This window comes from Oncorhynchus keta, chromosome 14 (assembly GCF_023373465.1).
Source record: "Oncorhynchus keta strain PuntledgeMale-10-30-2019 chromosome 14, Oket_V2, whole genome shotgun sequence".
Classification (NCBI taxonomy): Eukaryota; Metazoa; Chordata; class Actinopteri; order Salmoniformes; family Salmonidae; genus Oncorhynchus; species Oncorhynchus keta.
In genome coordinates this window covers 49,188,951-49,201,335 of record NC_068434.1, presented here as the reverse complement: position 1 = coordinate 49,201,335, position 12,385 = coordinate 49,188,951, and the positions used below count along the sequence as shown (strand labels likewise).

The window sequence follows — 12,385 nt, the reverse complement described above, 5'->3', positions numbered from 1 at the left end:
AAATGTCCAGAAACAAAGACCTCTCTTCTGAAACTCGTCAGTCTATCCTTGTTCTCAGAAATGAAGGCTATTCCATGCGAGAAAATGCCAAGAAAAAACAATGACATTTCTAAGTGACCCCAAACTTTTGAACGGTAGTCTACTCCTTCAAGACTATTGGAAATGCATTCCAGGTGAAGCATTCCAGGTGAGAGAATGCCAAGAGTGTGCAAAGCTGTCATCAAGGCAAAGGGTGGCTACTATGAATAATATAAAATATATTTGGACTTGTTTAACACTTTTTTGGTTACTACATGATTCCATATGTGTTATTTCATAGTTTTGATGTCTTCGATGTTATTCTACAATGTAGAAAATAGTCCAAATAAATTAAAACCCTTGAATGAGTAGGTGTGTCCAAACTTTTGACTGGTACCATAATTACAAAAAAAGTGAATACAAATATTTGAGAAAAATATCTAAGAAATATATTTAATAAAAAAGTAATTTAACTAGTAACATTGCTTGAAGATTGTCACATATGACAATTTGTTTACATTACGCTTGCATTATAGGTAATTCCACGGTAACGGAATTGCACCAAAAAGAACAGATTTCAAAGTTTAACAAACCATACAACTCTATGCACAAGGACTATATTTAACAACATACACTGAACATGTACAAAAATCACATTTACTGAAAGAACTGTGCAGATGCAAAGTTTGGTAGCAGAATGTCTATAAAATCTTGCTGTTTTTTGAGTGAACATGTTCTCCCAAAATTCTGTTAAATATGATTAAAATATGTCTGCATAAAGAATGGGGTGTCAGCTATGACATGACACCTTGAGTTTAAAATACAAAACAATAATCGGACCAACCGAAAAATGTATGTAAACGACTTCAACATCCATGGACGTCTGGTGTCAGTCAGTGGGTGAGGATGCAGGTTACAGTAAATGGAAAGAGATGGGGCTCATGAGTAGGTGTCAATAAGAGTTGGGAGCGGTGACATTAATTGAAGAGAGAGAAGAAAGAGAAGAGAGCGAGGGGTTGACCACCAAACAGAAAGAAAAGTTATTAACTGAACATAACAGTATTCCAGCGGAAGGGAGAACATTAGCAGGTGACCTAACTGTGGTTTGTGACTATTATGATTCCGCACTGTAGCCAATTCAATTGCTGAATTGACATTAATGACTTTTCTGAAATTCTGTTACAGATTTGGTAACAGAATTTTGTTTTAAATCAATTAATAAAGTAAATTGATATCTGTACAAACACTATAACTAATTGATTGGTCTACCTTTACATGTTACTTCTTTGAACTTTCATTATCTTCCCTCCAAATGCTGTATTATAGAAATGTTAAAATATTTTAAAGATATGTTGATTTTGGGTAAGAGAAGGCCATGTTACCGAAAAAATAACCAAAACTAAATATACAGTGCCTTCAGAAAGAATTTATACTCCTTGACTTATTCCACATTTTGCTGTGTTACAGCGTGAATTCCAAATAAATTCAGCAAAAAAAGAAACGGTTGACAGTGAGAGGACGTTTCTTTTCTTGCTGAGTTTATTTGGAATTCAGGCTGTAATGTTTATTTTCAGCAAACTTAACATGTGTAAATATTTGGATGAACATAAGATTAAAAAACGGAGACATAAACTGTACAAGTTCCACAGACATGTGACTAAGAAAAATTGAATAATGTGTCCCTGAACAAAGGGGGGGGTCAAAATCAAAAGTCAGTATCTGGTGTGGCAACTAAGTACTGCAGTGCATCTCCTCCTTATACTGCTGCTGTGAGATGTTACCCCACTCTTCCACCAAGGCACCTGCAAAGTTCCCAGACATTTCTGGGGGGAATGGCCCTAGCCCTCATCCTCTCATCGAACAGGTCCCAGACGTGCTCAATGGGATCGAGATCCGGGCTCTTCACTGGCCATGGCAGAACACTAACATTCCTGTCGTGAAGGAAATCACACACAGAACGAACAGTAAGGCTGGTGGCATTGTCATGTCAGGAAGATCCTGCAGGAAGGGTACCACATGAGGGAGGAGGATGTCTTCCCTGTAACTCACAGTGTTGAGATTGCCTGCAATGACAACAAGCTCAGTCCGATGATGCTGTGACACACCGCCCCAGACTATGACGGACCCTCCACCTCGATCCCGCTCCAGAGTACAGGCCTCGGTGTAATGCTCATTCTTTCGACGATAAACGCGAATCCGACCATCACCCCTGGTGAGACAAAACCGCGACTCGTCAGTGAAGAGCACTTTTTGCCAGTCCTGTCTGGTCCAGCGACGTTGATATTGTTGCCGATGATGTCTGGTGAGGACCTGCTTTACAACAGGCCTACAAGCCCATCAGCCCTACAAGCCCATCAGCCTATTGCGGACAGTCTGAGCACTGATGGAGGGATTGTGTGTTCCTGGTGTAACTCGGGCAGTTGTTGTTGCCATCTTGTAACTGTCCCGCAAGTGTGATGTTCGGATGTACCGATCCTGTGCAGGTTACACGTGGTCTGCCACTGCGAGGACGATCAGCTGTCCGTCCTGTCTCCCTGTAGCTCTGTCTTAGGCATCTCACAGTACGGACATTGCAATTTATTGCCCTGGCCACATCTGCAGGTCTCATACCTCCTTGCAGCATGCCTAAGGCACATTCACGCAGATGAGCATGGACTCTGGGCATCTTTATATTGGTGTTTTTCAGAGTCAGTAGAAAGGCCTCTTTAATATCCTAAGTTTTAATTGCCTACCGTCTGTAGCATGTTAGTGTCTTTAATTTAATGTTCATTAATTGTTTATGGGTCATTGAACAAACATGGGAAACAGTGTTTAAAACCTTTACAATGAAGATCTGTGAAGTTATTTGGATGTTTACTAATTATCTTTGAAAGACACGGTCCTGAAAAAGGGACGTTTCTTTTTTTGCTGAGTTTAGATTAAATATATGTTTTTCTCACCCATCTACACACAATACCCCAAAATGATGAAGTGAAAACACGTTTTTAGAAATGTTTACACATTTATTGAAAATGAAATACAGAAATATCTAATTTGCATAACTTATACACACCCGAGGCAATACTCTGCAGAAGCACGTTTGGCAGCGATTACAGCTGTGAGTCTTTCTGGGTAAGACTAAGAGCTTTCCACACCTGGATTGTGCAACATTTGACGATTATTATTCTCTAAATTCTTACAGCTCTGTCAAAGTGGTTGTGGTTCAGTTCTAGACAACCATTTTTAGGTCTTGCCATAGATTTTCAAGTAGAATTAAGTCAAAACTGTAACTCGGCCACTCAGGAACCATCACAGTCTTCTTGATAAGAAACTCCAGTGTAGATTTGGCTTTGTGTCTTAGGTTATTGTCCTGCTGAAAGGTGAATTACTCCACAGTCTTGACAGTGTCTCCACAGTCTTTAATGATTACAAGCATACCTATAACATGATGCAGCCACCACTATGCTTGAAAATATGGAGGGGGAAAGGGAATCGGAGAGGTGCGGGGGGCTGCTTTAAAAAAAAAATGCTTTTTTTAAATAAATAAAATAAAAATCGACATCCAGGTCTTCGGTGGTACTCAGTAATGTGTTGTATTGGATTTGCCCTAAACATAACACTTTCTATTCAGGACAAAAAGTTCATTGCTTCGCCACATTTTTTTCAATACGGTACTAAAATAATACGGCAAATAGGATACATGTTTTGGAATATCTTTATTTATGTACAGGCTTCCTTCTTTTCCCTAGTATTGTGGAGTAACTACAATGTTATTGATCCATCCTCAGTTTGCTCCTATCACAGCCATTAATTAAACTCTGTTTTAAAGTCACCATTGGCCTGAAGGTGAATTCCCTGAATTGTTTCCTTCCTCTCCAGCAACTGAGTTAGGAAGAACGGCTGTATCTTTGTAGTGATTGGGTGTATTGATACACCACCCAAAGTGTAATTACTAACTTCACCATGCTCGTAGGGATATTCATTGTCTGTTTTTTGACCCATCGACCAGTAGGTGCCCTTCTTTGCAAGGCATTGGAAAACCTCCCTGGTCTTTGTGGTTGAATCTGTGTTTGAAATTCACTGCTCAACCTTACAGATAAGTCTGTGTGGAGTACAAAAATTAGGTAGTCATTCAAAAATCATGTCAAACACTATTATTGCACACAGTGAGTGAGTCCATATAATTTATTACGTGACTTGTTAAGCACATTTTTTACTCCTGACCTAATTTAGACTTAATAAAAAGGGGGTTGAATATGTATTGATTCAAGATATTTAAGCTTTTCATTTTTTATTCATTTGCAAAAACTTTTTTTTAAAACTATTCCTCTTTGACATTATGGGGTGTATAGATAGGCCAGTGACAACAAAATGCACATTTTATAACTTTTTTTATTCTCGCTGTAAGAAAACAAAATGTGGAGGAGGAAAAAAAAACAAGGGATGTGAATACTGTCTGAATTCACTGTAAGTGTTGATATTAGTTATAAGTGTTGTACACCCAAACATTTTAATACTTTTTCTGGTAGATGTTTTCTAAGAGCCACTTTTCCACCTGTTTGACAATAAATCAAAGCCTGCTTATTCCACATTTTTGGGATGGACACTTTAAGAAATGAATATATGCCTAGGGCTGTGGCGGTCATGAAATTGTGTCAGCCGGTGATTGTCAAGCAAATAACTGCCTGTCTCACGGTAATTGCATAAAACGGTAATGACATAAAACGTTAATTAGCATCTCCTGAAGCCACTGATGCAGACCTTTGGAACATCTACATTTTAAAATGTCTAATAAATCAATTTAATATAGCCTACACCATCACAATAAATCCCTTATTTACTTTGGACAGGTCTAAAGAAACATATGAAGAATGTAGTCTATTTCAGAAGAACAAAAAAGTACACTCTGAGTTGTACTTATGTTAATATAGACTCTTAAGGGGTCTAACACGGTCTACGCAAACAGAGCCAATGGAAGATTCAGTATTTTTGGAACGGAGGAGACTGGTACTTCCGAGAACACAAACACCTGCATCTTTCATAGCAAGCTAGCGAGGGACTGGGAAAGAGGGGAGGAGAACAGTATAGGCAGGTCGGCCACCAGACAGACATTTAGAATTGTGCACTAGGCCTAAATATCGATAATCAAAAGCTGCATTTTGCAATAGAATGCTGTATCTGGCAATTTCTTGGCTTACGATGTCTCGCAATTTCAGTACAGCAGGGCCCATCATCAATGAATAGGCTAGGATATTCTACACACAACAGGCCGAAGACTGAACACCCACTCGCATCAGTAGCGAAGGGCAGGCGAGCGAGCGCGAGGGAGGGGGCAGGCAGAAATAATGTCTTAGTAATCTGTATTTCGCAATGTATTGTTTTGCATGCCTCACAAATTCACCAAGGTAGCCTACAGCTCGCCTTTTCCTTTCTGGTTTTACTTAAATGACACAATTTTCACCAGGCCTTTATAGGCTACCGTTAAGTTAGCCTATAACATGAAAATAATATTTTTTTGTGATAACTGCACTGTGATTTTAATTTTGTGGGGGGAATTCTTTTTTAAATAATAAATGTCCTTCACCAAGGAATTTTGTTAAGGATCCGAACATCACTTAAAAGTTAGTTCAAACCCCTAGTGTAAAGCCCTTTATCTTTCATTTGACATGCTCCTATGAACTTGACATGTTGGTGCTCATGGAAATGACCTTATTGCTTCATTATAAATGTGTCATAATGGTCTATAACAGCATCTATAAGTTGAGCAATATAACTAACATAACCCTTCAAATAAAATGTTATTTGTTTTACTGAAACTTCAATGTCTGTCAACATCATACAGTACCCATATTTTGCTTGTGCCTGACAAGTATTTATTCCTATGAAAGTCTCTCTCTCTCCTCTGATTTCAAGGACTCTGTGGCTTTGTCATCTCTTGCTGTTTCCAAGACAACCAAAGCAAACATGTGGCAGAGAGAGAGAGGAGAGAGAGCGAGAGATGGCGGATTCTCTTTAACAGCAACACACTCCACAAACCATGACAACCAATTGAACCATTGCAACGAAGAACCATATATTAGTCTGTAGGATTCAATTGTTGAAAACACAGACAAAGCAAGCAGCATGCCTCCAGCTGACTTCCATTCTAGCTAGAGATGGTTATAAAATACCAGCTATAGACAGGCCCTTCAACACCATCACACCCCTGGGTAGACCTGATCACTATAATCAATAGCCAATACACTCAGCCATTCCAAATAACCAATTTCACACACACCAATGGTTCTGATCAACCTGTATGTAGAACATAGACCTTAATGTGAAATGGTTACAAGCCCTTAACCAACAATGCAGTTCAAGAAAGAGTTACGAAATGTGTACTAAATAAACTAAAGTAAAACATTTAATAAAAAGTAACAATAACAAGGCTACAGTTGAAGTCAGAAGTTTAAATACACCTTAGCCAAATACATTTAAACTCAATTTCACAATTCCTGACATTTAATCCTAGTAACTATTCCCATCTTAGGTCAGTTAGGATCACCACTTTATTTTAAGAATGTGAAATGTCAGAATAATAGTAGAGAATTATTTATTTCAGCTTTTATTTCTTTCATCACATTCCCAGTGGGTCAGAAGTTCACATACACTCAATTAGTATTTGGTAGCATTGCCTTTAAATTGTTTAACTTGGGTCAAACATTTCGAGTAGCTTTCCACAAGCTTCCCACACATAGTTGGGTGAATTTTGGCCAGACTGACGAGTTTCAGAAGAAAGTCTTTGTTTCTGGCCATTCAAACCCACAAATACTGATGCTCCAGATACTCGACTAGTCTAAAGAAGGCCAGTTTGATTGCTTCTTTAATCAGGACAACAGTTTCCAGCTGTGCTAACATAATTACAAAAGGGTTTTCTAATGATCAGTTAGCCTTTTAAAATGATCAACTTGGATTAGCTAACAACATGCCACCATCACAAGAGTGATGATTGCTGATAATGGGCCTCTACGCCTTCTTTTTTTATTAAAAAGCTGGAAATAGTCATTTACAACATTAACAATGTCTACACTATTTCTGATGAATTTGGTGTCATTTTAATGTACAAAAAAATGCACTTTTCATTAATAAACAAGGACGTTTATAAGTGACCCCAAACTTTTGAACGGTAGTGTAAAAAACACATTTTAAGCCCTGTCAAGTTTGTTGTTGACTATTGCTGACTATCGTTGACAGCCATTTTCAAGTCTTGCAATAGATTTTCAAGACGATTTAAGTCAAAACTGAAACTAGGCCACTCAGGAACATTCAATATAGTCTTGGTCAACAACTCCAGTGTATACTTGACCTTATGTTTCAGGTTATTGTCCTGCTGAAAGGTGAATTTGTCTCCCAGTGTCTGTTGGAAAGCAGACAACCAGGTCTTCCTCTAGGATTTTGCCTGTCCTCTAAGTTTTTGCAATAAGACACTAAAGTACTACTTCAAACAGGATGCAAGGTTTGGATTTGTTGTATTCTTTACAGGCTTCCTTCTTCTCACTGTAATTCAGATTAGTATTGTGGAGTAACTACAATGTTGTTGATCCATCCTCCGTTTTCTCCTATCGCAGCCATTCAACTCTAACTGCTGGCCTCATGGTGAAATCCCAGATCGGTTTCCTTCCTCTCCATCAACTGAGTTAGGAAGGATGCCTGTATCTTTGTAGTGACTGGGTGTATTGATACACCATCCAAAGTGTAATAAATAACATTAACATGCTCAAAGGGATATTCATGGTCTACTTTTCTTATTTTTACCCATCTACCAATAAGTGCACATCTTTGCGAGGCATTGGAAAACCTCCCTGGTCTGTGGTTGAATCTGTGTTTGAAATTCACTGCTCGACTGAGGGACCTTACAGATAATTGTATCTGTGGGGTACGGAGATGAGGTAGTCATTCAAAAATTATGCTAAACACTATTATTGCTCACAGTGAATCCATGCAACTTAATATGTAGTCGAAGACAGAGTGAACAAATGTGAACGATGAAGGCCAGTGACGAAGACACATCTAGCGACTTGTTGACACACCAGCCTGGAGTGTTCATTCAATATGGCATTATCCAGACGGATGGCTGTATATTTACAACTCATAGGAGAGAGTCACACCTTCGCCATGGCGATGTTCTCACGGAAGTCCTGGGGTCACTCTCCAGGAGTGGTAAGTACTGACGAAACTTGAAATCAACTAAATGAATGTTAGTGTGAATTAAATTGTCATGTTTGGATTGTTTCAAGAGTTCATGAAGAGCTATGAATTTTGATATGTTTCATTGTACTGTAAGTTATATGGATTTTATTTCCGACTGTTCGTTGGAAAGTTCAAAGACAAGCGACACAGGAATGCGCCAATATAATTTAGATAAGGTTTTTGATGAGTAGATCCAAGAATGCGTGTGCTGTCATGCCTTTTGTTTGAATGTTTTGGGACATGCAAAGTGATGTTAATTAGACTATGGGAGATACTGGGATTTTAGTGCTCTTGGAAGAATAAAAACTGTGTTTAAATCCAAATCTAATTTTATTTGTCACATGCGTCGAATACAGCAGGTATTACAGTGAAATAATTACTTACAAGCCCTTTACCAACAATGCAAGAAACAATTAACTAAAAAAAAAGTAAAAGTAAAAAAAACAAGTAATTAAAGAGCAGATGTTGGTCATGGTTTAAACACTGATCGTGGAGTCATTGGTAACCGATCTACGTTTATATATCATAGTGGTGAATTTTCTATGCAGTTATTGCGGAACTGTAATAAATCGGATTACTTTTAAATGTAGCTCTCACATTTGAGCAATATTTCTTGAATTATTATTAGGTGAAATGTCTAATGGTAAATGTTATTCACAACATGCCTTTTGCACACATTGTATATAGACTCCCCCTTTTTTTTCTACTGTGTTATTGACTTGTTAATTGTTTACTCCATGTGTAACTGTGTTGTCTGTTCACACTGCTATGCTTTATATTGGCCAGGTCGCAGTTGCAAATGAGAACTTGTTCTCAACTAGCCTACCTGGTTAAATAAAGGTGAAATAAAACATTTTAAAAATTTAAAAAACATACATAGCATATATACTTGGTCTCCAAATGTGCATCTCTGAGCTAAGGTTAACTCAATAACTTAATGCCCGGCCATTGATTGCAAGATATTAGCTCCTTGTTAGAAATCTATATTATTAAATTATTGCGCGCTCCAACGAGCGTCTGCGTTGCCAAGGGCTAAAATAGAAGTCACCCACGTGACATCTCCTCATTGGTTATACCCACATGGGGTCAGATGAATGAGGTCAGTGGCGATAATGCACCTAATTTATGAAAGTTGCCAGTCGCAATATAAAGTCAAGAGAAGAAAAAGCTTAGAAAAAGGAGAGATGACTAGAAACGATTCGGATGACCGTTTTATGTGTGGATTAATTGGTGGAGTAGAGGACCTTGCGCATTTCTGGTAAAATAACAACTCAATGTTTATATCCCAGGACAAATTAGCTAGCAACAGCAAGCTGCCTAAATAGGACAAATTAGCTAGCTAGCTAAATGTCCATAAATGTTTAATGCTTTTGTTCCTAAATTAATATAATTGGTTCAGAGTTTGTTTTGATATTTTAACCTGAGTGTCATGATCGCGTTTGGTGTGGGGGGGACAAAATACATACACCGTGCTTCTACAGCTGCATTGCTTGTTGTTTGGGGTTTTAGGCTGGGTTTCCGTACAGCACTTTGATATATCAGCTGATGTAAGAAGGGATATATAAATACATTTGATTTGATTCCGAGTGGTGACGCAAGGCTCGCAACCTTGGCATACCCACTGGATAGGATTACGGGCCTTATAGCGTTCACATGATAATGGAGTTAGATCAAGAGTTGGTTCATAGACCCCTACACTCATTCTCTGTCATCCGTAGACAAAGTGAATTCTCACTATTCTACAATTGTAACATGTTAGGCAAAAATGTTCTCCTGAACATATTTAGGCTTGCCATAAAGGGGTTGAATACTTATTTTCACCGTAACATTCACATGGGTAGGGTTGCAAAATTCCCCAAATTCCACCCGTGATTTCTGGAAAACCTCACAAGTCCAACACTGACATCAGTGTGTGCATTTGTATGGTTGCAAAATTCCTTTAACCTGGGAATTGGGGAAAGTTTCCCAAAAATCACAGGTGGAATTTTGCAACCCTACGCATGTGAATATTACAGTGAAAATGTTAAGGGTCTTACATTTTAGCAGAGTGAAAGACTTCACACAGCACCTACATTGGAACCCTCCCAGGATCTCATTAACTGGGCACTCGACAGCCATGTGACAACCACACAGAGACCGTTACTAAGGGGCCTCTCTGGCTAGCCACCCCAGAGACAAGTTAACGTTAGTAGCACCCAGAGATGCTAAAACACATGTCATCATGCAGAAGATGATATCCACACAATATAGGGCTCCCGAGTAGCGCAGCGGTCTAAGGCACTGCATTTCAGTGCTAGAGGCGTCACTACAGACCATGGCTAGATTCCAGGCAACCAGCCGTGATTGGGAGTCGCATAGGGCGGCGCACAATTGGCCCAGGATCGTCCGGGTTAGGCGGTCATTGTAAATAAGAATTTGTTCTTAACTGACTTGCCTAGTTTAATAAAGATTAACTAAAATAATAAAACACAGCAGGCTAACCATACAAAACAACTTTCAGACAATGCACATGAAATTCACAAGGTCAGGAGAAAGTGACATCTGCATTTTGACACACACACACAGATTCACACAAACATGGCAGAATGGAATAAGAGAGAAAGCTGTGAAAGAAAGAGAGAAGTCAGAAAATGAGAAGAAAATGGAATAGGGAAAAAAATGAGTATTAATGAAAAATGATTGAAAGATGAGGGAGAAAGGGACAGAATGAGAGAAAGAATAGAGATGACAGCAGGTGGGAAGTTGGTCAGAAGAGTGTGAATATAAAGGGAAAGGGATGGGAGAGAAGGAAAGTTAACAGTGCAGAAGACATTCCTGCATCCTGCAGCCACTCACTCCTAAATGACATCACCCAGAGACCATCAGCAGTGAGGAGTAAATCTTTACATCAGGGCTGCCCAATCTTGTCCCTGGAGTGCTACCCCCCGGTACGTTTTCACTCCAACCCCGGTTGTAAGTAAACAGATTTGCTTATGAACCAGCTATCAGAATCAGGTGTGCTAGATTAGGGTTGGAGCGAAACCCAGGAACAGGGTTGGGGAGCCATGTTTTAAGACAAATGGAGATGAGAGCCTGACATCACCTTCTCCTTCGTGTTCACAGTCACTTAGAGAATGAGTTTAAAAAATAATTTAAAAAGGAATTGACTGGTGTAAAAAATGTAGTGGAAACTCATGCTTACCAGAACAATGACTTTAAATTAACTCTGGGTTAAAGGGTAGATCATAGGCGAGCACCGTATCTCTCTCACTCGCTCTCTCTCTCTGACAGACGTTTACTTCCCCCTAGTGTTCAGCACCTAGCACTGCCACCCAGTCAGAGACGGCACAACTGCAGAGGTTGTGCCCTAGGCTGGTCTAGCGGGAAACACCACCACCTGTAGTACACATGCACAACCCCAACGTGGGTTTGAATCCCAGCCCCATCACTATTCTGAATCTTCCTCCCTCTCATTGCATGCTATAAAATGAAAATACTTTAATATATGCAGAGGTCAAAGCAGAATCAGGCTGTGTAAGAGGTCAAATGTATTCATGTCTATTTTCCAAACCAACCAGAAACTAGGCTATTGTTGGGAGATGCATCACCTTTGCTTTTGTAGAAAAAAGCTTTTAGTGCTCTTCAGCAGCCTGAGGAGAATGAGACGTCAGGGTAAGAGGTTACCTGGCGGTGACGATGCTCTGCAGCAGTCGGTGGGAGGAGTCTGAGAGGTCAGAGGGCACCAGGATCTCTACAGGGTTGACCTTTAAGACTCGCCCCTCCAGCTCACAACGCGTTGAGCCGTCCACAAAACAATCCAACAGCACGTCACCTGTACTGGGCTGCACCGCCTAACACACACATACAAACACACAGCAATTTTTGCCAGTCACTATTGGCCCGATTCAGACTTAGGAAAGATATACATTTCCTATGCACACCTTTCCGACGCACTTCTTAGTAGTTGGTATTCAGACTTACAGTATCTTATGCAGGCGCGTAATGCGCTCTGCAAGTGTGGCTCTCTGGCGCACAATGAATACATTTAATTAAACCGCTGAAAATCTGCCCACTTGCTGGAACATATTTTTATGGTGTTTTCAGGACACTTATCTTAAGCCATCCCTTTAAATACTGTTCCTCTTTATTTTGAATTTTGGCGACAGACTAACTAGAATAC

At 39.5% G+C, this 12,385-nt stretch overlaps 1 protein-coding gene across 2 annotated transcripts in view; it reads right to left on the bottom strand.

Moving 5' to 3' along the window:
- msh3 (mutS homolog 3 (E. coli)) overlaps positions 1-12,385 on the bottom strand; it is a 119,598-nt gene that overhangs the window by 97,468 nt on the left and 9,745 nt on the right. For both annotated transcript variants that reach the window (XM_035786337.2, XM_035786338.2), the window contains exon 8: positions 11,890-12,056. In XM_035786337.2, the coding sequence (XP_035642230.1) occupies positions 11,890-12,056 (167 nt within the window). The remainder of the gene's footprint in view (positions 1-11,889; positions 12,057-12,385) is intronic.